At 38.4% G+C, this 27,831-nt stretch overlaps 1 protein-coding gene across 4 annotated transcripts in view; it reads right to left on the bottom strand.

Moving 5' to 3' along the window:
- Positions 1–2,776: 2,776 nt before the first annotated feature.
- Positions 2,777–27,831, bottom strand: part of EPS15 (epidermal growth factor receptor pathway substrate 15) — a 70,403-nt gene continuing 45,348 nt past the window's right edge. For 3 of the 4 annotated variants that reach the window (XM_061344834.1, XM_061344833.1, XM_061344836.1), the window contains 13 exons: positions 25,176–25,248; positions 20,928–21,089; positions 19,917–20,114; positions 17,705–17,902; positions 17,083–17,160; positions 16,625–16,715; positions 14,704–14,739; positions 13,717–13,850; positions 12,121–12,190; positions 10,887–10,963; positions 10,235–10,397; positions 6,570–6,748; positions 2,777–4,682 (listed from right to left, as the gene is read on the bottom strand). In XM_061344834.1, coding sequence (XP_061200818.1) covers positions 4,536–4,682; positions 6,570–6,748; positions 10,235–10,397; positions 10,887–10,963; positions 12,121–12,190; positions 13,717–13,850; positions 14,704–14,739; positions 16,625–16,715; positions 17,083–17,160; positions 17,705–17,902; positions 19,917–20,114; positions 20,928–21,089; positions 25,176–25,248 — 1,606 coding nt within the window. In that variant the 3' untranslated portion in view covers positions 2,777–4,535. The remainder of the gene's footprint in view (positions 4,683–6,569; positions 6,749–10,234; positions 10,398–10,886; positions 10,964–12,120; positions 12,191–13,716; positions 13,851–14,703; positions 14,740–16,624; positions 16,716–17,082; positions 17,161–17,704; positions 17,903–19,916; positions 20,115–20,927; positions 21,090–25,175; positions 25,249–27,831) is intronic. The other variant, XM_061344835.1, reaches the window with a different exon arrangement.

The raw sequence follows: 27,831 nt of genomic DNA, 5'->3' as shown, positions 1-27,831 counted from the left end.
GCTGTTCATGTCATCTCCAAGTGAAACTGCAGTTTGTGGAGAACAATCCTAAAGGCTCTACCACTTTGAATACAACAAGTTCAATGTTACATAGGCTTCACAGAGTAAGTAATGAATCGGTGTACACATTAAAATCAGTGAGTAGCTCAGGATAAATCCTTTTATTGACTTGGGCACTATCAGAAACAAAACCAAGGCACCTGACAGGTTCTCTTGCAGGCCAGTGCCATCTGGGACAGACCTCTCAAGTCAAAGGTAAGGACTTCATCCTGTATTGATCAGCAAACTAAATTCTCAAGCAAATACCTTGTTCAAAGTAGCACTTCCCCTAAATTCCTAATCTATTTCCAGTTATTGTGGAGTGCAACTGGCTGCCTATATAAAAAAACACCTTAAAACATCTCTTCTACCTATAGGATACAGACAAGTAAAATGGGATAAAATTCCTTTTACTCTGCACAAGATTGCCTTTCCAAATTACAGCGCTTAAGTAACATGCTATCAGACCCACTGTCACTTAGAAAACAGGAAACAGATTAGCATTAAGAAGTGGTTTGTCCAAAGTAATTTAATCAATCAGCAAGAGATAACTAGAAACAACATCCTGACCTCTTGAATACACAGCCAGACAATGCAGCATTCTTCCCCTCTATCAGCTAGCTACCTCTTCACCCACTTCAAAAACTAATGCTTTTTGGTTTCAGTTTAAAATCTAAGGTCCCACGAGCTCTGGATCTCCCAATTTTAGCACAACAGGAATTCTTAAGTATTCTGAGCAAGGAATGGCAATGCAGCTGGCATTATTTATGCATTTTTTTACTATCATTTTTCTTCAAGCAGATCTCAGATAAAAATCTCTTTCAGGATATTACTCACCTAGACTTGATAGCTTGTCACCTGACAAATTAGAAGTGCCTTCCCATCTTTTCTAAAGTAAGAGACAAAGGCCAAACCAAAGCTCCACTCTACCTACCAAAAGAGTAAGCTTCAAAGTTGCTTGAAGATCTTCAAGCAAGATTTTTTTGAAGGCAAAAAAGATCTTCAGTTTGGGAAAGTTACTACTTTCAGTATAAACTGTTGACTCTTTGCTTTTAATTCGACATTATCTTGTGTTTTGTAATGGCACACGGCAAACAAATTCTTTCTTCTTATGATAAAAAGAATGGATGCATCTGACAGCCAACCATCATGTTCACTCCAAGAATGGAATTAAGAGTATTCACTGACATGATATGGAGTTCCATAAAGAGAAGACATACGACTTTAGCTGCCAATGTTCTGAACAGATAAGTTACTTTTCCAAACTCAAACAGTTGAATTTAAGTAGCTAAATTAAGTTCTTGAGAAGTAAGTGGGGAAACAGCACTAGGCAACGTGATTCTGACAGCTCGATGCTACTTCTGTTAAGAGGTGATACACAGCAGGTGCATCAGATGGCAGAGGATGGCAAGGAAGTCGTAAACCAAAGTCTAATACTGCGGTCTACCACAACCGCTTTTAGGTACTAAAAGCAGAGGGGTTAGTATGGCTTTAAGTCTGCTGTACTGAACCAAGCAGCTTTCAACCCAGTATGTCAGTTTCTTCATTAAGCACTTTTATTGCCACTTTATTCCCTGTCAGTACTTCACAATGATATAACAGCCTTAACATTAATCCCCAGTATAATTTCCAATCAGCTTCCAATACAGTTTCTAGTTAAGTTACTTTAGATAACTTGCACTAGAAATGTAACTGTCGAGTGGCTAATTCATCTGCCAGACATTAGACTCTTTAATCTTGAGTGCAGTGGTATTCAGTGAATGCAATAGGAATTTTTACATGACAGAACTTCAATGTACAGGAAAACAAGAGAAATACAGTGAAGAGGGTATCAAATTATTCAAGACAACTAGCAACCACCTAACCATCTTCAGCTTCATGATAAAGAGTTAAATAGGCTGCACACAATTTGAGAGGGTTGAGAGGGGACAGTTTGAGGGGAAAGAGGGTTGAAAGCAGCACAGTCAGAGGGGCAAAGTGCACCCAAGATGGAAGCGTGACAGAAGACTTAAAAGGAAATAATTAAAATTGGGCAGCTCACAGAAGGCTTCAGATAGCTTCAAGAGTGTGTGTGAACCTGATAAAATTAATACAGATGCTATACCACCTAAACCAATTGATCTCTCATTAAAAGAAAATAGGCAAAAAAGATTTGGGTTCACTTAGGTGAGTGTATTAAAACCTAGAACTACTGTAACAAAAGGATCATGGCAGAGGATTTGGACTAGATGATCTTAAGGTGCTTTCCAACCCTAACTATTCTATGATTCTATGATCAAAAGACACATGAAAAATGTTGCTGGAACCCCTAAACCTCTGACTAAGCACTCCATGACATAAAGGAGACATATTTAAGAAGAATCATATATGCTGGGTTAAACTAAAGTTCTCTTAAGCCCTGTATGTTCACAGCAGCCAGTAGAGGTGACTGCGTATCTTCATAGATAAATCTTAAGTACCTAAACATTTGGGCTCTGCAACTCTTGTGCAGGCAAAAATCCCTGGACAAAAGTAGCCTGAGTTTTCTTTGAAGCTGCCACAACTCCTAAAGGAGGAAGTGTCAGCTGGGATCAGTGTGCACTTCAGCTAACCTCAACATTCAGGCAACTCTTTCCTCTGCAAATTTACTCACTCCCATCAGACTACAATCAGAACACTTTATATTGTTTGCATGACATTTATATGTTGTTTCACAGCTAACAGCACCCTTTTGACAAAACAGGCAAACAGTTCACACTTGTGTACTTAAACTTTATTTCTTCGTAATTACAGGCTATTGTTAGAATTTTTAACCAAAAGGGAAGTCTATAAATAGAGGCTAATCCCACCTGAACAAGGTTTTCCTTTAAAAAAACAACAGTTAAAACTTCATAAAGTAATGCCATTTAGCTCACAGCAGTGGTTTGTTGGTAGTCTGAGTAAAAGTACTATAGTCAGAGTCAGTAACATGAAATGTAACATCAAATGACTCAAAACTTTAAATTCCGTAAAGGAAAGCAGGAATATATATATAATATATACATATAATATTGTGTTGGTCCACTGAGTATACATTTTTTAACAAAAGATAAGAAACTAGGTAATCCAGTTAAGCATATGATTTGCAAGATTAGTGTACACTCATTACAAAGATGTATAGATAAGTTATAGCTATTTAATACTTGCAAAAATTTAAGTTATTTTTCTGAGCAGGTGTTTAAATGCTCATTTCCCAGTGCAAAAAGAAAAAAAAAAATCCCAGTCATGTTACCCATTTTTCCTGAAAAATTGAAAATTACCCTCAAATTCAAGCAACAGCAGCATTGACAGCTAATGGGAAGAACTTAAATATACTGAAGCATGGCCGAGTTCTCCCCCTTCGCCCAGTGTTGTGTGTGGAAATGCTTCAACTTCCTCAACAGAAATACTACAGGCTGAAAGTGCAAGGAAAAAAACCCATAAACTTCTTGATGTTTATGCTGCTGTCATCCATTTTTTCTGGGGCAAAAGATTATTTTTTGGGGGGGAATTACTTTAATGAAACAATTCTTTCAATAGAGTTCTTTCAAAATGAACAATAAGTTATTTTCTTTAAGTTATTTTCATTAACATTCTATCAATCCTACTCTTGACTCAGTGACCATTCAGAAATCATTCAGTTTAAGGTGCAACTATCAGTTGGCATTCAATAAATTACATATACAGAAAACAACTGTGGTAAAAATAAAATAAAAATCAGACTACCTGTTTTATTTCCTATTCTCAATCCTATTTCAAATTGAACTTCATAAGTTGCCAGTTCAGCTGCATATTTCACAGGCAAAAGTGGCTCAAATAGCAGTGGGGTCTCTCCCAGTCTGACAGTCGTCTTGGCCAACAGCAAACACACATGAATCAACAACTCAACTGCTTTATAAAACAAAATAACAAGTCTGTCTTAAAACCTATGACCATGCAAGAAAAGCATTAAAGGTTTCAGAAAGACATACTCTTTCTGACTTACACTCCATGAAGATTGCTATTTCAAATCCAAACATAGAATCCTCAATGAAGTGAAAATCTATATGCATACATACAAAATAAAGCACTTCACAATTCTGGCATTACTAAAATCTCTTTAGAAGGATAAAACGTTTTGAATGACTAACAGCTTGATGGGAGACAGTCAGCCATGACAGAATAATTGCTGTGATCACTTTATGCTCAATTACCAACTGCTGACAGATTGCAGCCAAACTACAATCTCACTATCTTCATTTTAAACTGATTCGGTTACAGCTGGGAAAAGTACTTTGTTCTCCTGAAAACTTGAGAGAAATTGAATGTTAAACTTAACAGTTATTCAAACAGTAACCAAAAGGATTGAATTTAGCAGAAACATTCACATCACTTTCAGAAATTTAAAACCTTTAGTGGTTTCTTGTATATATGTACTTTCTGATTAACATTTAAATAGATTAGGTATTCAGGAAAAGGGACAAAAACAGTTGACGTAAGACAGCATCTTATTCTAAACTTCATGCTTCTGATATTTCAGATTTACTGAGTGCAATAGCCAGTTCCAAGTCTTCTTGCTCTTGCTGTTTTAGTCTTGCCAATCTTTCTTTCTCTTCTCTCTCACTTTCCCTCTTAGCCCATTCAATCATGTCTTCCTCAGTAGAATACTGCATTTTCAAAAGACAAAATGAACCAGATTAATAATACAAGGATAACTGCAACTGCCCAAGTCCTTGCTTTAAGTCACAATTAGGTTTTTTAAAAAATATATGTATTCTAGTCTTCAAATATTACTTGCTTTTTAATACACTCAAGATTAGCTTAGTCTAAGGTTTAACTATGAAGAACTGTATCAAAGCTATCTAATTGATGTTGTTTTAAGCAGTGTTTCAAAGTTCAGCATTAAGCTTAAAAAAAAATTATGAGCAGAAAGTGCCATCATTCAAAATCAAATTGTATTTTGGACAAAAGTCTAGCCAAGAAAAATTGTGAATAAATAAGGAGAACATTTTGCATAATGCACCCCAATCCACACTGGGGACATCCGGATTTACCCTATTTGCATTCAAGATGATTTTCCCCAGGTGACAATAACTGCAACAATTAGGTGTAGAATGACTGTTTAATTGTGCAGATGAGAAATACTTCTGCCAAGAAGCAGCAAAATAATAAGGTAACCATACAGTTAGAAGCTGAGTAGTAATACAAAGAAAGGTCAGTGTGATACAAGAGATAAAAAAAGAGCATATTCTCTCCACATATATTGATGCGAACAGAATGTGAACTAAATTTCCGTGGTACAATGATTATAAATCAGAGACAGTTAAGGGTATTATCGCAAATAAAATACAAAAGGTTATGCTAAAGTTTGTTTCTAGTCAGCATGCAGAAAAACAAAGAGGTAGGTGAAGCTCATGTCTTCATGAATGTCCCAATGTTAAGTCTGAAAGGATTATCATAATATACTCCAGCTAGTTTCTGCTTTGGGCTGCCTCTTTGGGAAATAAATATAGAAAAGCTCGATTTTTCTCCATAATTCACTCAGTATTTTCAGTAATTGTAGCTGGTAAAGAATACTGTTTTCCCTTCATAAAGATAATGAAGATTTTTGCATTCTCCTCCACATTTCACATTCTCTCCTCCAAAGTGGCTTCTCAGTCTCTCTAACTAATAACTGTGATCACTAAAAGCATTTCAGAAATGATCATGCTACAAGACACATCAACCAGTGCAAGTCAATTTTAAGAGCCTGTCAAAACTCAGTTTACTTCAATCAAGCACATAGTTTATTAGGTCTGAAAATAAAAAAAGCAGTATGATCAAGATACTGTAAATGCAAACTGCATTTGACAAGTATCAAGCCTGCAGGAGAGATGATGCCTTTCAAAACTCCTATGTGCAAAAGCTCAAAAGGAAAAAAACCCAAACTATGTAAGCATGCACAAACCTTTAGATTTGCTTCTACTGCTTGGACACCACGACTTCTATGAAATGGATTCTGGTTATAAAGAGACACTTACTACTTTATATTTCATTGTACATATGACTGGAATTTACCAGCCATTCCAAACTCACCAAACAGTTGACATTAACATACACTGTGATGAGGCTGTTTATCAGTATTTCTGGACATTGAAATCATGACCAAACAGTTCAGTGACAGCTAAATTAAAAACACATCTTTTAACTGGACAGCTAACAGTGTGCCTGTTACACACATGTAATTTAAATCTGCTACATGCCCTGATAAAATGGATACTCCCCAGAACAGAAAGATTTTAAAAATCCTATTTTCTAATAGCTAGGAGGCTTCCATAAAAAGAAAAAAAAAATCACAAACCCAATGCAATTTAAACAATAACTATAACATTTTGCAGTATTTTATATTAAGACAGCCTCAGCTGTAAATTAAATGTAAATACTGTTACAACTGGAAGTGATATCCCTTTTGTACAGGGGATATGTTTTAATGTCTTAAATTAGACTGAAGACTTCAGTAGGAACAATTCAAAGCTGTCATTATACTGAAACAAATGTAAAAAGGGTTTACTCACAGTACTGAAGTTTGCAAAATTGTTGGGGTCAGCCTCTTTACTGATGCTGGTGGGAGCAAATGGATCACTGAATAGATCTGCTTCTTGTTCTTTGGGAATGTCTGGGGTGGGGAAAGGCTGAAATGGATCGCTCGGTTTAAAGGAATCTGAAGAGTCTATTTGATTGATAGGTCTTTTCCCTTAGATTAAAATGAATTTAAAATGAATTTAAGATAGCAGGTAATAACATGCTAAAAATAGTAAAAAAAATAAGAGCAAATTCAAAAGCTACTTGGAATGCAGCCTCTTGTAGTAAACTAGTGGAGTTGCAGAGACTTCAGAGGAGGGATTGCCAATTTAAAAAATGAAGGTACAGTCCATAGTTTCTTAAAGGGTAATCAGGTAAAAGGGAGCACATATATGTTAATGATTCAAGAACACAGTTATAGAACCATAGAACAGTTAGGCTTGGAAAGAACTTTAAGATGGACCATGGGCAGGGACGCCTCACAGCAGAGCATGTCGCCCAAGGCTCTGTCCAACTTGGCTCTTAACACTGCCAGGGATGAAGCATTCACAGCTTCTTTGGGCAACCCATTCCAGTGCCTCACCACCCTCACAGTAAAGAACTTCTTCCTTCTATCTAACCTGAACTGCCCCTGTTTCAGTTTGAACACGTTACCCCTTGTCCTATCGCTACAGTCCCTGATGAAGAGTCCCTCTCTGGCATCCCTGTAGGCCCCCTTCAGATACTGGAAGGCTGCTATGAAGTGTCCACACAGCCTTCCTTCTCTTCTCCAGGCTGAACAGCCCCAACTTATGTACTAATTAACTATTTTGAGAACAGTATTTCTAACAGTTTTGAGCCTCTATCAACACATTAGTTTTATCTTCTGCTGCTCAACTGTCCATGAGCATTTCAACAAGGCTCTTTTATTATCTGTTTGGAACAAGCTAGCACATTTATTTTTCAGAGACTAGGCAAAACACCATGTCCTCTCACTATGCTAACACCAGCAATTTCTGGAGTTTTTAAACTAACAAAATGAACGAGTATGATAACAAGCAATCACAGGTTTAACTCTTTTGTTAATCCTTGCCTTGGTAGCTGCAGACATAACAGAATCAGGCACAAGCCCCCACTCATCTTGTTCTTTTTTAGCTTAATTCTAGTCAGCTTTCAACACCTTTGAGGACATTAGCCCAAGTATTTTCTGAACAGGTGAGCTGAATTCCATCCCACCATTCTCTCCATATGTTACTGCTTACAGAAAAGGTTGCAGCTTCCTGAATTCAACTAGTGGGTTCTGCAAGTGGCTCAACACTTAACAACGGTTGCATTTTAAAACTTGCTTCTGTTGTCATTTTAGCTTAAAACTGCAGAATTGAACCAGAGTACTTATTATTCTGTAAATCAGCCTAAAAACTCTTTCACAGACCAACAGAGATTCTAATTTGTCAATGAATTAGAAAATGCCCTCTTGGAAATATATGATTTAGACACTTGCGAGGTAAGCTTGCCATGACAGCTCTCCCCCACTGATGCTGATCTACTGGCAAACAATGAGTGCCTATTGCTTGACTAATGTGGGAGAAGCACCTTCAAATGACATCCAGAAAATTGTATTTCTGCATGGGAAGGGTTAGTAATTTTAAGACTTCCCACTTCCCATTACATTCCCATGTAATACCACGCTTATGCAAGGCATAAACATGAAATATACAATCTCCAATCTGCCCCAAAAGTCATGTAATGGGGGTGCTTATCAGTATCTAGAAAAGCAGTGGGTTTCAGAGGCAAGCAAACAGCCCTTCTGCATGCTTGCCAGTAGTGTGAAGAATTAAAGGATTTGGGGCATTTATTTGAACGAGTATTCCCTTGTTTTGGATCAGACCAAGGGAGTCATTAAAACCAAACACACTTAAGTATCCCCATTTATTATTTCTCTTAAGAAAATGATCTATTGGGAATGGTTATGAAGATAACCACAGCACCATTTTTTAATAGGTGAAAAACAAAGCAGGCTACTTTTTACTAGTCACCTATTGATAAGGATGCTGCTGTTTCACCAACATGAAGCCTGCATTCTAAAAGCAGATCTGTGCACCACATCACAGCCACTCCCACACAGTGAAGTCACTAATCCTTTTTTGGTTTAGATAAGGATCACCATTCAGATGAACCACTATTAAGCATTCAAATTATCATTGTTCCTATCAGCTGTTTTAATGTTATTCACAATGAAACTGATTACTTGCAAGGCGCAAGCATGCACCGAATCTCACATCAACATTAAACAGCTGAGTTTAAATTTTAGTATTAATACACCTACATTTACTGTGTTCCCCTTCTTTTGAGGAAAATCATGAATACGTGTTAAGTTTCATTCTACAGTTTTCCAAAACACCTTCAGATTAATCCATAGTGTAATAGTGAAAAAGTGATGCAGTAGAGTTTTGGAAGAAAGTGAAACAAAGGACAGAAGCTTCAGAAATATTAGTGATATATTTTCCAATCTATGCAAAAAAATTGAGAAGGAGAAGTCTGCTGTAACATGGGCTTCTTGCAACCACAAGAAGGTGGTGTTATCTTTGATAATCATAGAATCATAGAATAGTTAGGGTTGGAAAGGACCTTAAGATCATCAAGTTCCAACCCCCTGCTATGGGCAGGGACACCTCCCACTAAACCATCTCACCCAAGGCCTCGTCCAACCTGGCCTTGAACACTGCCAGGGATGGAGCATTCACAACCTCCTTGGGCAACCTATTCCAGTGCCTCACCACCCTAACAGGAAAGAATTTCCTCCTTATATCCAATCTAAACTTCCCCTGTTTAAGTTTTAACCCATTATCCCTTGTCCTATCACTACAGTCCCTAATGAAGAGTTCATCCCCAGCATCCCTATATGCCCCCTTCAGATACTGGAAGGCAGGGACATCTTCCACTAGACCAAGTTGCTCCAAGCCCCTGTGTCCAAACTGGCCTTGAACACTGCCAGGGATGGGGCAGCCACAGCTTCTCTGGGCACCCTGTGCCAGTGCCTCACTGCCTTCACAGTAAAAAAACACTTTATGCCTTATCTGAATCTCCCCTCTTTTCAGTTTAAAGCCATTCCCCCTTTGTCCTATCCCTACATACACTTGTAAAACTGTCCTTGCCATGGAGAATACCAGAGGACTCAGCTACCACTGAAGAGAAAATAGCATAGGAAACTTGCATGTATTACCATTACACTGGCTAGGTTGACTGCCACAGGCCTCTGGCAAAGCCACCTGGAAGAAGTTAATCTAAAAACCTGAGGCAGTCATTTAACCCAGTTTAATTCATTTTGCATTAAACCCAGAGATTTGCAATGGAATAAAACGCACCGAATTCTCACTTTATGCACAATTTAATGCAAGTTTCACAATGTATCACATCAGTAACAATTTGATTTGCAGCCATCCTATGTTCTTACAGATCCTTGTAATAGCCTGATTTTTTCCTGCTTTCTAAATCCTCTCTCACTGATCCCAAGCACCATGCAACATTTAACTCCAAGGGAAACATGGAAGATGAGGAACAAACTAGTTTCACATCCTGTTTATTCAGTCTCAATCAGGCACTTCACCATTCCCTCCTACTGCCCCACTCCAATACTGAAGCAGCTAATTGCTAACAACATCTCAGCGTTGGCTCTTACCAGGGGGTGGTGGACAGGGCCTTGTGGGAGTTCCAGTTTTAGGGGGCAGTGCAGGAGGAACATCCTCACTTTTAGCTGGTGGTTCATCAAATAAGTTTTTAGTTATGGTCACACTGTTGGCAGAACCTGATGTGGAAGAGCTAAAGGGATCCTCGTTGTTGGCCTTTAACAGAGAAAACAGCAATACACACATTTTCAGTGCAATTCCTCTATACTTCCTCTTTCTTGGCAGTAATGCAGTATTTATTTAGAACTCAAAGTTTGGACTAAGGCAGAAAGAAAACACATTTGTTTGGTTTTACACATATCTTCCACACACTCTGGGATATTGCAAAAATCAAGAAAAATCAGGAATGTTTTGTGTGTACAGCAATATAAAGTTGAGTGCAAACATGAAAAAGTAGTATTCATGCTGTTAAACTCAGTGAATTAGTAAATTATGCCACTGCAAATATAGTGAAAATACTTACAAACCCACAAAGATTACATTGTGTTCTTTGCAGGTAGTGCAATTTACTGAAAAGGCCTCTTTTTCAACTAAGTCAACCATTATATATCTTTAGTGGTGTCAAAACTGTAATGAAACTGTTAGCAGAGAGGGTAAACGGTGTCTTGTCACTGTGCAGTATGAGTAGCAGTAGCTTCATATTACCTTTGACAGCGTGCTGAAGTCAGCAAAGCCACTTCCAAAGGAATCATTTCCAAACAGAGAGGCAAAGGGGTCTGTAGCTAAATACATACAAATCAAGAAGATAGAATGACATTAAAAGTAAACCATCAAAGAGACTGGAAAAATCCCCTCAACAACCAAGTAACCATTGCATATTTTGCAGCATAGACTAATTCAAGTGAAATATTCTTAGGTGGGCACTTTAAGTAGCGTTTACAAAAGCTTGTAAACTTCAACTAACAATTAAGAATAATTCTTCTAAACAGGGAGTAATTAAAAAAAATCCTGGTATTCTGGTTTCCTACACTAAAAAAAGTGGAATTTACCACTGGAAGTATCAAATAACCATTCTACTGGATGTTCTGCTCAGCTATATGTCTACAGAGGTATTTTTGTGTGCATACACCCATAAATACACAACCACAGACATATATATGTATATATGTAAATATGAAAAGCCCACTGTGGAATGAAGTATCTAAATCTCATATAATCTCAATCTAATTCAACAGTACCCTGTCATTCTTATGTGCCTGAACAACATCCAAAACCTCCTATTCTACTGTAAAGTAAGAATTGCACTGTCTTTACCAATACTCACTTCTGCATCTCCAGAAAATGGCATATTTTCCCTAAAATTACACAGGCTTAAATATGAAATCACACATGGATTCATGTTTTGGATTACCACTTGTCAGTGTAACTTGGGAAAACAGGAGATTAGGGTCTTCCCTAACACATCTTTAGCCCTCAGATGTGAAAAGGTCATGGCTTTAGCAGTATGTGAAAAGGAGCAAGCTTTAGCAGTAAAAATTCTTGATGAAGAAGTTACTCTATCCCACAGCTATCTACTCCAAGAGGAGATTATCTTGTATGTTATTTACAAAGTAACATAGAATCTCTACAAAAAAAAACCCTAATGGGAAGTGGTACAAATATTCAAATAGTCCAAACACTTAGATTAGGAGCTTTAACCAGTTTTAGGTAAGGCAGAGGAATGTTCTTGTGGATACACACTACAGATAATGAGGCAGTTTTGGTTTATAAAAATACCCTCCTGTAAACTTGCACCTTATTTCATACTTTATAGGAAAACCCAGAAAACACAGGAAATGTCTAAAATGCTCCATCACAAAAAGACTAGAAACAAAAGTAATAATAATAAGAAAGGCAAATAAAACTCAGAGCAGTTTGAGGTATAGAATCTATTTTTTACCTGGATCATTCGATGTAGTAACAGTTGTTCCACCAGGAGCAAAAGGGTCATTCTTCTTTGATATCTCTGTCTAAAATAAAAAAGTCCTTGAGGGAAATTTGTTTTTCAGCTTGAAAGACTCCTCATTCTAAGAGCAGGACCATAATTTGTTTTAGTTTAGAGGTTTTAAGATAAAATATTTTGGAAATAGCTTTTACGAGCATCAGTAAACAAGTCTGTTAACAGAAACTCCTCCTCAAAACAGTGATGAATACTCTCAAAGGACAGAAAAAAAGGTACAATATGTGCAACATACTTGGTCACCACTAATACAGAATTTAACAGTATCTGCTACTTATTTTAGTCCTGGATTTCTGCAACCAGAGCCATCTTCATGAAGATGTATCTACAAGATATCAATACTGCAGGCTTACATTTCAAACTCCGACAGACTTTTACGGTACCACCACAAAGCTGTGGTAAAGCTCTTATTATCAGACTGCAATATGGCCAAGAACTGGTTATATTAGAATACCAAGACTGCAAAAAGGATAGCTATGCATTGAAGACTGTAAAGCTGGAGGACTGAAGGTTGGAGTTGTAGGCTGTGGTGTGCAATATGACCCTGAGAGGGGCACAACATGCACACCACATGGAAGGACACCACCACCGTTAGGTGCAGTGACGTCTCACTCTCGTCTGTTTTGGGTTTGCCTCAGACACACTCTACAGCCACTAATCCACACTTATCTTTAATTCTTATGTATGTATATGCATATTTTATACGCACAGAAAATTGGAAGTGAGGCACGAACAGAAACAGCACTGAGGAGAAAAGAAGATGGCAAAAGGATGGAGGCAAACTTACAACGTGACAAGAGTTTCAGCTTCTTAGATTGTTTGCCTATCAGCCCTAAATATTACCCCATCATCTTCATCAAGTTCTATCCAACATCAGAGAATGTCTGATACCCAACTCTACCTTTTAATAGGCTCAAGACTAATCAATAACTGCTCAGTTATAATGTGAACTGCTAAAACTTACACCAAAGTATTCCTGAAAGAGGTAAAGGGATTCATTCAGTAAGAATTTCCACATTATGAGAGGGCTTCAATGACTCTTACTGAAGAAAATAAACCAAACCCAAGCAACATACAACTATAGAACAATTTGGCTCTTCAGAGGGGAAACTGCATACCATCTTTCAAATAAGATATAGAACATCCTCATTGATCCTATAAGCTTTGGAGGCAAAAGTGTCTCAACATAACTTGGTGAGATTAACCTTGGGTTTCTTTCAATGTTTGTAAGTTCCACCAGCTATCAACAGAGGTTAGTTTGTTATTCTTAAATGTCTGCTCCTGTGGAACAATGAAGCTCCACACTGAAACATCTTAAAAATAGGGGGGTTTTGGTTTTTACTTCTATTTCATCTGTGGCTATTTCTAGGAAATAGGAAACAAAAAAGGACAAAACGGAGCCATGGGATAAGAGGTAACCATTTACCTATATGATTTCCAAATATCAGCTTTTCAAGGCATGTCTAAATATACGAAAAAGGTTATTTTGTCCAAATTATAGAGAGAAGGAAATAAAACGTATGCTGCCAAACTTACTGTGATATTACTGTTGTCTGCAGTGCTAAATGGATCAGTGCCAGCAGTTGCAAATGGATCAGTGGAGGACTGTTTGAAAAAACAGTCACTTGCAAAAGGATCTGAGCCTTTGAAGGGATCACCACCAAAGGGATCTAAAAATAAACAGCTCATCAGCATTTCTGCCAGCTTTACCTAGCTTGATATCTTAAGAACTAACATTATATTGCTTTTTTTGCATACTGCAATGCAGCCATACTGTATTTAAGACCGAGTATGAAATTCACCTGCAAATCATTTGTGTTCTGTGATTCAGGATTAGACAAGCCAACATTTTCTGCACATCATAGGAACTTTGGATGGTACCAGTGCTTTGGTTCTAGAACCATCTATCTGAGCATACAGTTCCTTTAACCAGACCCCCTAAAATGAAGCATTTTACAAAATCTAATGTTTTCCGTAACTCTCCTCCACTCTCCACCAGACAGAATTGATGTTTCTTATTTGGCACTTGGTGCTCAATGCTATTTTTCCATAGGCTTCCTACTGGCCATTTTACTTTTTTGTTAGCTATAACTTTGTCAGGACCAAACAAAAAATGCAATGACATTGCCTCTACAGCCAGTCTAAATAAAGACTTCCCACCTTTTTCAGTACTTGGGTCTAAAGAAAATTGGTGAATTAAGAGCCTTTTGAAAGAGCACAATCCTACTTGTTTAAATACAAAGCAGGCAACAAGTTTGAAGGCTTCTGTTCACCACCTTCACATGCTTAAATCCCAACTAAAGATACTTCCAACAAGAGAGAAGTTCACTGGCAATGGGCTTCTCTGAAAAGCTGTAACACAAGTGGCCACCTGCTACCACCATATATTTATCTACCCTATGGTGACTTTTGGGGTCATTTCCACCTTTTGTGTGCTGGAAGTGGTAATACTTTTCCTCACATACTCTTCTAGTAGGAACCATTTAGACAAACAAACACATTAGAGGGTACAAAGTTACTTACCAATTTTCCCAAAAGGGTCATCTTTGAAGGGATCACCTGTTAAAAAAACAAAGTTACATGTACTCAGATGGAGTCTTCTGGATACAGACTCACTTCTACATTTAGAATTTAAACAGCTCTCACTCAGAGGAATAGTTGCACTATTTTCAATGGAACCACAAGAACTAGCATTAGATGAAGCTAATTAGACATAGCTCATTACTGTCATGAAACACATAAAAGCAGCCATCTCAAAGATGGATTTTTGTTGGCCGTTGTCCATAAACACCCACATTATGCGGTATCTACAACCACAGTAATCCAGGCTAGCCACAGATAGGAGTGTAGTCTCAGTTCTTTTTAATTCTCACAGGCACCATGATGGTAGCTCCTAAGTGCTCATTTCTGTACCAGATGCATGGTCCCAACTGCATTAGTTCTAACCCCTCATCTGCCTCCTAGCTGTAGGTATCTACCCGTGAACATATAGAGCATACAAAGCCTAAAAGGCTGGCTGCTAACACGCCCTTCTCCTCTGAAAGAAAGGCTCTGTCATGTGTTCTAAGCAGAACCACTTCAATATGAACAAAACTCAAGCAATATCCACACAGAAACCAGTCAAGTTGTTTTCAATCAGTTTCATTTACTAATCAAAAGTATTAAATCTGCACTGACATTCTTTCAGAAGCCAAGCAACGAGAAACAAATTTAGCTTATTTTCCTTTTGAAGCAATACCAGCTAAATTGATCAGAGCGCACTGACTCTGAAAGCATGTAAAGTCATATTAATGTGGCTGAAAACATCCACTTGAGCAGTTAATCCAAATTAACTTCCCTTCTCCAAGTGGCTCCATATAGACAGATCATTTCTTCCAAAATAAAAGAAACATAAAAGCAGAGCAGCAGCATTCAAAGTGGCAAAGTTCTTAAAATAAAGCATGGCACTTCCACAAGACGAACAGATGGTGCAGTTCCACATTACCTTCCTGTGAGTGCCAAACTCACCATATGTAGGGCACAGCCATTCATTCTCCACCACCCACACCCTCCCCACGCCACAGTTCACTGAACCCTCAGCTGACCTGTTTGTGGATCTGTGCTGCAAATTAGATTGGTGACACCGCATGTACCACAACCATGCCCACACCTTTAAGACCAAAAAGCAACCAAAGGGTGGGTGGGGTGTAAGAGAAGTACTCAGGAAGAGCAATGAGGGAAATGTGCAATTGTCACAGCTACTTAGGAGGTCCAGCTGAAGGAAGGAGAAACACCCTGGACCTCTCATCCCTGTAATTTCTATTTTCATAATGCTATTGGCTGCACACTCCTGTCACTCAAATATGTTTGCATTTGTTGTATATAGAGCACTTCCAAGGTTAAGAGTAGTCTGAGATGTGTTCACAGAATCATAGAATAGTTAGGGTTGGAAAGGACCTTAAGATCATCAAGTTCTAACCCCCCTGCCATGGGCAGGGACACCTCACACTAAACCATGTCACCCAAGGCCTCGTCCAACCTGGCCTTGAACACTGCCAGGATGGAGCATTCACAACCTCCCTGGGAAACCCATTCCAGGGTGCCTCACCACCCTAACAGGAAAGAATTTTCTCCTTATATCCATTCTAAACTTCCCCTGTTTAAGTTTTAACTCATTACCCCTTGTCCTGTCACTACAGTCCCTAATGAAGAGTCCCTCCCCAGCATCCCTATAGGCCCCCTTCAGATACTGGAAGGCTGCTATGAGGTCTCCACGCAGCCTTCTCTTCTCCAGGCTGAACAGCCCCAACTTTCTCAGCCTGTCTTCATACAGGAGGTGCTCCAGTCCCCTGATCATCCTCGTGGCCCTCATCTGGACTTGTTCCAACAGTTCCATGTCCTTTTTATGTTGAGGACACCAGACCTGTTTCTGGAAAACTGTACTTAGAGAGAAAAGTTTACTTACTGCCAACAAAAGGGTCAGACTGGAAGAACTCTAAGCTGGTTTCAGAAACTATATCAGGCAATGAATGAGATTCAGCATCGAATGGGTCTTCCTGGGCAATGCAAAACAAGTAGAGAAAGGTATCACATTAAGACACGCAGGATGGAAAACACCTATGTTGTCCTGTGTTACCATTTAGTAGTTTTTTAAAGCTGAGGATTTCTATCAGCTAGACAGCTGAAAGAGAGCTAGAATTCTACATAATTCATCAATGGAGATCCAAAATATTTTTCAACTACAACCTGTTATACGAGATTAAATGTTTTTATGACATCATGCTCTAAATGAAAACAATAAGGAATAACAACTTGATTTCCCTGTTGTCCTATGAGCATGGTGCAAGTGACACCACGCCAGGCTGAAACAGTTTAACCAGGATTTATTTTGCCTTTTCCTCCCCCAAAATTGAACAAACTCACTTTTTTGGTAACAGTTGCAGCTGGGGTCTCTTTCTCTTCTTCTACAACAGAGGCTGTTGTTTCAGGACTATTCCTTATCTATATATAAAAATAAAAGCGATTCACGACAAATAATAGAAGACTATACAATATAAAGTATTAAATAGCTAAAAGAACATACTAAAGGATACTTCAAAGGTTCATACCTATTATAGAACATACTCAAGTGTTCTGTAAACCCTGAGAGAGTTAAAAATACATATCAAGAATCTACTGGGACATAAGGTGGAGCATTTAAAGCAAGACATCTTTAGAGGTTCTGTACCATTCCTTATTCCACTCTTGCTGCTCCAACTGGAGACAGCTGCTCTCCTACAATGTTAATTCTACTATTCAATTTATGATATTTTGCTTTCGAAACAAATACAGACAAATTTTTATTGCCATATCCCATCCCTACTAAAATTGCCTCCTTCCCTGCTTATCAACTTTTAGGATTGTGGAAGCACAGTCCCTCAGAATAACACTCTGAAATTTCACTTGTGCAAGTGTTTAACAACATAATCAATCTTGATACATTCTTAACTTATTCCAACTTCACAGCTGCATTGCATGATGATCAAGCAGGCAAAACACTACTCACTGGAGACACACTGTTTGTTTGCTCATCTTCTGCTATACTTTCCCCTTCAGCATTCTCATTAAGGTTAGCAGTTTCACTGCTGCTGTTGCTAAGACTAGAATGATCCACAGTTCCATTAACAAGTGCAGTATGTGGCTGAGAGTGCCAACTAAACTGGTTATTCTCCAATTCTTTCAGCTCAAGAAGTTTTGTCTGCACCTGTAAACAGAAATAAACGTGTATGCATCAGTAAGACAGGACTCAGAATCCAGTATATGACCATGCCTTCTTTAATACAAGATGGAAGATATATGTCTGAAATTCTTATTTTCAAAAGCAAATATAACCAAAACTGTGCTATTTCAAAGGGTGACATTTGGTAGACGAGCACAAATCTGATTTGGAGGAGGTGCAGTGTGGTTGAAGGACAGACCTAAGAACCTTCTCCTGCCAAGGAAGCAGACTGCATCACTAGCAACATGAAGGCTTGATGGTTTTTTCCTATTCAAACTCATGAGAAGAATTGCAAAGCTTTCAGGACTTTATTTATTTAGTTTGCTGGGCTTCTGGGGGGATGGGGGTTCTTTTCATTTAAATTATGCATTAGCCTTAAACTCTAAATTACAGATACTGCTTTATTGCAATTCTCATCTTCCAAAAAGGACAATTACAAATTCATCTTCTCCCTCATGACTTCTGAAGTCTACCAAATCCACAGTCTGTCTTCCTAAGGAGACAGTTATATTCACATGTTATTATTTCAGCAATAGGCTGAATGCAGTGCCTCACAGCAAACATTTACAATCAACTTGCCAGTTATGAAGGAATTACTGGATTTAGTAGGTTATATAGAAGGTTGGACAGAGCCTTGGGTGACCTAGTCGATGGTGAGGCACCTCTGCCAATGGCAGGGAGGTTAGAACTAGATGAGCTGAAGGTCCTTTCCAACCCAAACTATTCTATGATTCTACAGTGAATATAGTTCAGATATTTAGCTGTCTAAATCCCACTGACTTCTGCTAGGTCAGTCACATTAACAGAGCTTTCATGGACTTGCACATGTCACAAGTCAGGTGGCAAAGACAACACTAGATATCTTTCAAACACAGACCTGAGACCAAGCATTAGCTAATCTTGCCTAAAGCACCAAAGCATTGTTCAAGAGCAATAAAATCAGGAGTACTAATATAAAACCTATGAAAAAAGTCTGCAGTACAGTCAAGCATAACCACTTGTATTATCGGGCTCAAATCTGTTCACTGAAAGTACCACTTGCTAGCATATTCATATTGAAATAGCACAATCTTCCCTCTACCTCTGAGGCAACAATGGAAAATCCATTTGTTTTCTTATCAGTTTCTAAACCTCAAAGTTACAAATATGTTATGAGGCTTTTCAGCAGAAGAAAGTGTTCTGCTGAACAGTGGAAGTCTTAAGAACAAAAAAAATGAAAGTGTTAACAGGTTAGAGACATGAAATGTCTCTAATTGTATGAAACAAACCAACCCAAAAGCCAGCCATTTCTAGGGTTCAAAGTTAATAGGAAGGCTCTTGATTTTGTTTTTAACTTGAGAATGATGTGAGTCTGGCTAATATATTTTAGCTGGCAAGTCAGAGGAGGTGAAGAATAATGAGGAAAGGCTGTGCTAGCTTGCACATCCCTGAAGTAAAAATAAATCACTGATCGCAGAGAGATGCTAAGTGTTCGTTTAGCATAAAAGCAGACACTTCAAAGCACAGTGCTTAAAACCAGTGCAGACATATCTCTGCTTCTCAGTATCTAATCTCAGTCAAATTTATTCTCACATTCACCTTTTTTCCCACTTCAGCAATGCACTAAGTAAATGTTATTGGTAATTTTATACTGATTTCACAACCATTAAAGAATAGAAAGAGCATGCCCCAAGCCATGGCAGAAGAAGAAAGCTTAAATTACTGGACATAGAGAATTCACACATGCATTACCCATTTTTCATTCATTACACTTAGACAAATTATTTATGAAGTACAATAAATTAATCCCTTTTATTAACAAAACTTGGATAAAAATCATGAGGTATTCTTAAGCCAGCCTCCAAGAATCCTAACAAGCGCAGAGCTCATATGTAAGCAACTGAAGACATGAGCTAACAGTGAAGAGAAAAAAGAGAACAACTCCTTCCCCTTAAGAAAAAACACACTAAAGGTTGTCAGCTAAAAAAAGCTTTTTTTGGGGTATTTCACAGTGCCTTACTGAATTAATTTCCTGTTGTGAATCCTGCAGATGTTGCTGAAGAGGTCCCAGCTGTGCTTTCCCAGACTCAATGCAATGCTCAAGCTCCGCAGTTTCTTGCTGCAGGCGACTCAGTTCCTCTTGAGCTTTGGTCAGTTCATCTTCATACGCTGAAATCTTTGATTCTTGGCTTGTTATTTCAGCCTTCAGCATGGCAATCTAGAACATGAACAGTATTTCAAAGCCAAATTATAAACGAAAAAAATCGTAACGCTTCCAAATATATCTGAATACCAACATTTATCACCAGAGAAAGTCAAACACTCATAGCTAGTGCAGAGATTATAGATCATACCTGAATGAGAGGTTAATTCCCAATTGGTCTCAATAGGATCATAATATTCTAGCTGTTTTCCTGACTGCAGGGGCTTTAAACTAGAAGTAGGCAGATTTAGATTAGATGTTAAGAAGCTCTTTACTGTGAAGTTGGTGAAGTACTGGCACAGGTTGTCCAGAGAAGCTGTGGCAGCGTTCAAGGCCAGGATGGACAGGGCTTGGAGCAACCTGGTCTAGTGGAAGGCGTCCCTGCCCATGGCAGGGGGTTGGAACAGCTTTAAGGTCCTTTCCAACGCAAACCATTTCATGATTCTACCATTTTAGACCCTTAAGAAATACCATAGCTTTATATTAGCAAAAACCTCTACATAACCATAAGATAACTGCTAAGAATTCAGTCCCATTAATTAGTGCTTCTAATTACACTTATATTCCATTCTAATTTTGCACTATTTGCTTGCACTTAATCTTCTTTATGTGCAAGTGCATCTCAGGATGTTTGTTCACACACTGATACTAAATTAGGAGGTCACTGGAGTGACGTATTTACTATTCTCCGTTGGTCACAAAATCTTGACACTCAGGCTGTTTATTTGTTAAAGTTCCCCCCCCGCCCCAACAACTGGTATGCTGCAAGGCTGAGTTCTTCATAATGAGAAAATTATTCTTTCAAGGGCCTTAGGCACTAGACCTTACCAAATGGGCTTCCTCTGCACATTTCTGCCTGATATCATTCAGTTGCTCTTCCAACTTAGCCTTCTGCTCATCAAGATCATTAAGGATTTCCTGTGCTTCCTGTTTCTGAGCTTGCAGCTTTTGCAGGTTACTGCTTTCCCGCTTTACTTCATCTTGTAGATCCTGTAATGAAACAGATTAGCTTTGCATGTTCCCTCTCTCCTAACCACTAAATCCCCCAATACAGACTGCAGTACTAACTTGGATTTCAAAGGATCAACAAATTATCTTTCAGAAGCCAGCATTCATAACATCAGATACACAAGTGTCCTCAAATTCTAATTCTGAGACATATAAATAAACTGCTTTTTCTTTTCTTTATAAGAAAGAATCTCACTGAAATACTGAAGATTGTGCATCAACACCAAGATTAACTCTTTCACGCACAGGGAGGCTAAGGTTTCATTTTGAATTTACAAGTCGTCTATATTCAGGCCACTCCATTGTCTGTCTCTATGCTTTAACAATACGTTTTACCAAGTTCCATAGTAATAGAAAGTCTTTATTCTGCTCCTTCCCCCTTCAAAAGCACATGGCTGAAAATAGAAACTTGTTTTAGCAGCATGCTAAATGACCAAACTGGTGCATTAACAGCTCAAATGCACCCCCTTCTAGAGCATCCCTGCTTTTCATTTTGTGAAAACCAACCAAAACCATATTTTCCATGTAACAGTACTGTGAAAAGTGCACATTCCATACAAAGCAATATGGCATCTTTTAATTTATGAAACAGCAGTATGTCTTGTGTTCCCAGTACATTAAGTAGCACCATATGATAACCAGTTCATTCCTGAGCAACAAGAATGGTTATATTTCAACAAACTGCCCAGATGACATTGATATAACATCAAGAAAAGAAATTAGGAAGAAGAAAGAACTGTTAAAGTCAAGAGGAAATGATAATGCAGGCAGATCAAAAAAGATTAATACAAAAGGAAAAGTATTAGATGAAAAGAGAAGATTGCGGCCTTTCCGAGAAATTATGGTATCTGAAGGAAGAATCATGAACAGTAAAAAAAATGAATAGAGAAAAGATTGAGGAGGATAAGAAAACAAGCAGACTTGAATTTCTGATTAGAGCATATATTCATGTGCTGCTCTAGGCTAAGATCCTGACATCCTTTTTTAGGGATGTTCTGTTTGGGGGTATTTTTGGTGAGGGAGAGCATCCATATGTGCCAACACCTCCAGAAAATCAGGACAGAAAAGCCAGACAGAAATAGAAAGGCATATGGTGCAGCAGTCAGATGCTAGGGGAATAAGTAACCTCGAGACAGCTGGAAAACTACCTAAAGAAACATCATAGATGCTTTTACACAAAACACCCAAGCAAAACACAACCCCCTAAAACACCCACACAAGCCCCCAGATCATATTTGAACGTCAGTAAAGAGTGAGTGACTGATGTACAGCAGTTAGACTAGGTGAATCACTGGGTGCTTTGAATCTATGAAAGACAAGCCAGCACACATCCAAAAAGCTCTTACAGCAGCTACTGACTTGGATAATTGGGACACTCCTGATTCACTCGTTTTTCACGTCGCTTTGAAAAGCAAGTATCAGCTGATACCCAACGCAAGCAACGGGGGAAAAAATAACAGCTTGAAGAGATTGCAGTCTCCTTTCTCTAAAAGGAAGCAAGAATTCACATCCACGCAAGCTAAACATAGATCACCTCCACTCTTGCTATTGTTCCTTGAATCCCAGTGTTGGAACTAAGCACAGGAGTAGAGGATCACTGAGGAGACCTAAGTCTGATGGCTCCCGGAAGAGAAAAGAAGAAAAAAAACCCAATCAAAACTAAAACCCAAGCATGTTCACATAACCATTCCAAAAGTAAAGGCTGGAGTAGAGTCTTAGCAGGTAGACTGACAAACCATGCCCATACATGTGAAGTACTAGATAGAAGACGAGAGTCTTGTGGATGTGTCCAAAGCCCCACTGCTTGAGGCAGTGTCCAGCTGCTGAAAACCACTGTAGTCCATTATCTGTGTCTAGAAGAGAGGGCTGGTGATGAGAGTGCAAGGGGACAGCCAGGTAAAGGCATTTTCTGATGTCACTTGGTATGTGGTCAAAACCTAATGTTTTAGTGACACACCAATGCTGTAAACCAAAGTTCTCTACTGCCAAGAGGAACATTTAATATCTGGGTTTATTACTCCTGTATTTATGAGAAAAGGCCAATCCAATCACAGAATAAGGAAATTGTGCCTTAGAAGTTTCTTGATCTTTCTTATTCTGACCATAATTTTTTAAGTAAAACCACTCCTATTCTTTGCTACTGAAGGGCTGATATTTTAATAAGCACATTAAAACCCATCAATGGTTCCTTCTAACTCTTTCTGTCTTGTTTTTTTAATAGCTATTCACATAGTATAGAAGTTATTTTATAGAGAAAAAAAACCATGCCATTCTTCCCTCCTCCTATAAAAATCAGTTCAACACATCACAGACACCGACTATATTTGAGATCGTAATTCGTGCACATGGAAGTAATTCTGATATCAGAACCACGGAGCGTGATGCCACAAAACTTGCTTGATCCAAGGTGGCAGATGAGAATGCACTGGTTTTGTACACCACCTTTAGAAATGTCACCAGTAGAATAAATACAGATGAAATGCAGCATGATGTAAAGATCTGTTCTTTGAAGCTCTAGAAAGTTTCCTGAAACATGCAGGTCCTCCCACGTTCAGGAGCGAGAAAGGGACCAGAGATAAAGGGCCCACCAGCTTCAATAAATGCTGCAGCCATTTCCTGTTTGATCCCAATGGTTTCCCATTTTTCTGAGAAGCCAGTAATAGACTGTTCCTTCTCTGCAGCCTGACATAACTCTATAACTCTATATTTAACAAGGGACAAAGAGCTTGTGTGATCACAAAGAGGTTAAAGACCTGAGACCGTCGCTTCCAACATTACTGCTCTAGATACGATGCTTTAATTGATTCTGTAATGCTGCTGACTTCAAAACACTAAACACATGCAGATGATAATACTACTATAACATTAAAGGTAAGGGTTTTATTGAGGCTTTGCACCTTTTGTGCAAAGGCACCAGAGAACTCAACCTTCACGTGAACACGCACACAGATTCCATAACACACTAACAAAAACATCCTGGGTACAAAACCAGGAATACCCATAGGAATTTTTAACTGTGAAAAGGCAATCTGCAGAGTGGGAGTGGGGGCAGTGACCACTGCATGCATGGACAGAATCACAGACATGGGCAACTTCTGTATGCATTCCTGCAGCTGCTCTATCTGGCTGCCATCGTGACTAACAGGCCAGCATCTGATTATCTTCTGAAAGGTCAGACTATTAATTATCAGCTAAGCTTTAAGGATATTAAACAATCAAGCACAAAATGCACAACAGTTGTAACATATCAGCTCCTTCTCTGCCCCAACACAAAGTAAAATGCAGAAATCTGGCATAATTTGTTCTTAATCCAATATTTAATCTAAAGATTCCTAAAATAAATGTAGAAATAGATGTCAGTGGTCAGGTATCACACATGGAAGTTTTTATCTGATGCAGCAGCTCCAACTGCTTTTACAGCTTAAAATCCAATTGAAATATAGCTTTGCAGCATTTAGTTCAGAGCTTGGCTAGACTGTTAACACCCTGCACACTGATGCTGACTGGATGATTTTTAGTCCTTGTAAACCACTTGCAAAATTTACATTTCCCAATAATCTGGAAATTCAATGTCAGCCTTTTAAATAAAAATCAAACAGATCATTTTTTTTAATTCACTCATATTAGGCAAAATTAACTTGAGTCAACGTTCCACCCAAGCTGGTAATTACTGCGACTCTTAAGAAGCCGCCTCGTATACAAACCCTTTTAATTCAGCCACTTCAGTTTATTAATTTGCAGTGCTACAGTGTCTTCTGCAGCTTTAATTATACATTAGGAAGCCTTGCTAAAAGCAAAACAAGGGAAAACACAGAAGAAATCTATTCTGTTCTAATATTTTTCATTTGATACTCCCATGCAGGCGACATATCCTCAAGAGCTCACACATTTATATAAATATACACACCAACACCAACCCACATGCATACAGAAAATACACCTCAAAGTATCTTCTTTTTCTTAGCCTCCAATTTTAATTCTTTGCACTGACTCAGTAATCCCAGTGCTATTAAAGCACCCCGTGGTGCAGTATCAAGTGTCCGAACAATAACTGTGTGTCTTACTTACCTGGACCTCACTTGTCCGCTGCTTGATGGAATCTTCTTTCTCCTTCAGGTCTTGCTCTACATTATTCTTTTCCCTAGAAGACCAGCAAACAATGCAAGAATACTTCAGAACATCAGCTACAGCAGGTACAGTTATCCAGCCCCCTAACCCTGTATCTCTCTTTAAATACATAGTGAAACATTAAACACAAAAGATGTAAGGGATTTCTGCTTTCCAAATTATTTACAAGACAGAAGCCCACATAAGTGTTCTGCATAAAAACCCCGTCTTTTCCCCCAACTGCACTTCAGTGATAAGAATGGCTCAAAAATGGAAGGGGGCGGGAGGGAGAAATCAATGAAATACTGTCTCCAGTGATCTCACTGTTGCTATGGAGCACTTGTCTAATGAAAACTGCTGGGAAAAGTGGGAGGGATTGCATCAGATTCCATCTGTTAACCCCTGCAAACGCAGTAATTCCTATGCTAACAGCAGCTAGAAAACATTTCCAGCAGGCCAATCTAGCTGATAAATGAACTTTGCCTATCTGATTGTAGATGTAGCTGTTGGTAATCTCAGTCAGAAGAAGAAAGGTTAGCTTGCTGTAATCACTCCCTGCTCAGAAACTCCACATGTAGTTATTTGCTGTGTCATATCAAGTCTGTCTCTACAGACATTTATTCAACTTGAAAAGTGACTATTTATGACATCAATAAATCCCTGGCAGTCAGGCATAACAATAGCTCAGAAATACACTCAGAAAGTGTTACTGTCTTAAAAAAGATCATGTTTATCTCTAGGTAGTGTATGAATCATTAAGCTTCACAGTTCTAACACTATCTTTTGTATACAGATATTTACCTTCATAACGATTTTGTTAATAGAGCAGCACACACATTAGAAGTTGGAATTTGAACAATGATAAGAGTAACATTTCTAAATGAAACACCATAGTGAAAAGCAACCAAATTACATCCCTAGTCCATACTGAAATTAAGGTAACTTCATATAGCAGATGGGTAATTAATCTAAAACTATTAATCTTATTGTTTACTCTTTTCTAATACAAAAGAAAGCATTTCTGTCTCCAAAGTAAAGCAGGTTTACTCTATGTTCTCTTCACTCAAGCTGAGGAACTCCTGTTTACTGCTAAACCACGTACAGTGAAAGATACAAATAACGCCCCCCCAAAAGTCACAGATCTTAAATGAACATTTGCTCTGAGAAACAATTACATTAAGTTATATTCTGCTATTATTTATCTCAGAAGAACAACTTGCTGATTGTGCCCAAAGGGAAGGTTTAAATGAAAGGAAGAGGAAAGATGTGGAAAGAGGAACTCTGAAGAACAAGGTCAGATATTCTGTTAAGTGTGAACCTTCAAGATTCATAAAATTTCTCATTTTCTACTTATTAGAAAAAACTATCATGGAAATTCTAAGCAAATCTTTACCGTTTACATCAAAGCTACAGCACACTCCTCTAGCTCAATAAATTAGTATTTGTAGCATAGTTGCTCTTAGATACTTAAAGCACTGCAACACAAGGTTGAAAGAAGCTCTGTTGATTTTGCCTTCCTTAACTTTCCCTGAACAAAGGGTCTCAAACTCAGTAAAGCAATTAATTCCACACATCTAACTACAAGTCAGGCTGAAGCCCTGAGACACCCATCAAACACTGAGGCATATTATTCCTCATTGAAGATAAAAGAGAATAATTGACTAGGTAAACAAATACTTGTTATTCTGCCTGACTGGGAATGAAGACAGGAAGTCCAATGGCAAGCAGATACATATGCTTTAATATACAGCCTTTCCACATTACTGTCATGGATATGCCAAAGAGGCTGTCAGAGATGAAGGAAGAACACTTCCCTTTTTTTTTCCAACAGAAGCCAGGCACCTAAACCTTGCAATCTGGACTACGCTAAGCAAGTGACAGGATACAATACCCACCCACAGGCAGCTTACACTGGCCAAACCACAACACAAACAAGGAACTGGAAAAAACCAAGTGAAAGAAGTATTGTCAGGCAGAACAAGAAAAGCTTAGGCAGCAGTCTCAGGCAAAGGAAAACAAGCTGAGTGTATATAGCCTACACATCACACATCCCCTCCTCCCCCCCAAGTAATGCCTCTTTGTTCCAGAAAGAACAAGACAGCACAGACCTACTTAATTCACTAATTCTTCTGAATGCCTCCATTTCTTTTACAAACTATCTGGTATGCCCCTGTAGAAATGCTCAGCAACTGAAAGAACCAAAAACAAGTAACAAAATTGATTTATTGGATATGACAGATTTCCTGGATCATAAAGGCTCTTACCACATCAGTACTTGGGAAAAAACCCAAAGCCAAACCAAAAACCAACCCAACAAAGAACTGCAGTCTTGCCAATAAAGGACACTTGTAACCAATTCAAGTGGATTTATGAAAGCAATACTATTTCCCTATGCATTTTAACAGCAGTCAGGTCAGGGGAACCTCTCATCAAAGAAACTAGAAGCAATGATTTAAAAAAAGCCCTTAACTAATAGATGGTTTCTCCAGTGCAGATACTTCATGATTTACAATCACACAATCTTAGTAAATCCGTAAGCTTTATATTAATTTGTGAATGGAGTACTTTATAAATGGGAGCCAGCACACTGCAGATACTCGTTACAGCTGACAACCGC

Source organism: Neopsephotus bourkii, unplaced genomic scaffold, assembly GCF_033783945.1.
Source record: "Neopsephotus bourkii isolate Nb327-2 ecotype Australia unplaced genomic scaffold, CSIRO-AGI_Nbou_v1 NB_234, whole genome shotgun sequence".
NCBI classification, from domain to species: domain Eukaryota; kingdom Metazoa; phylum Chordata; class Aves; order Psittaciformes; family Psittacidae; genus Neopsephotus; species Neopsephotus bourkii.
Note: the sequence above shows the minus strand (reverse complement) of the source record. Positions and strands in the feature narration are given on the sequence as shown.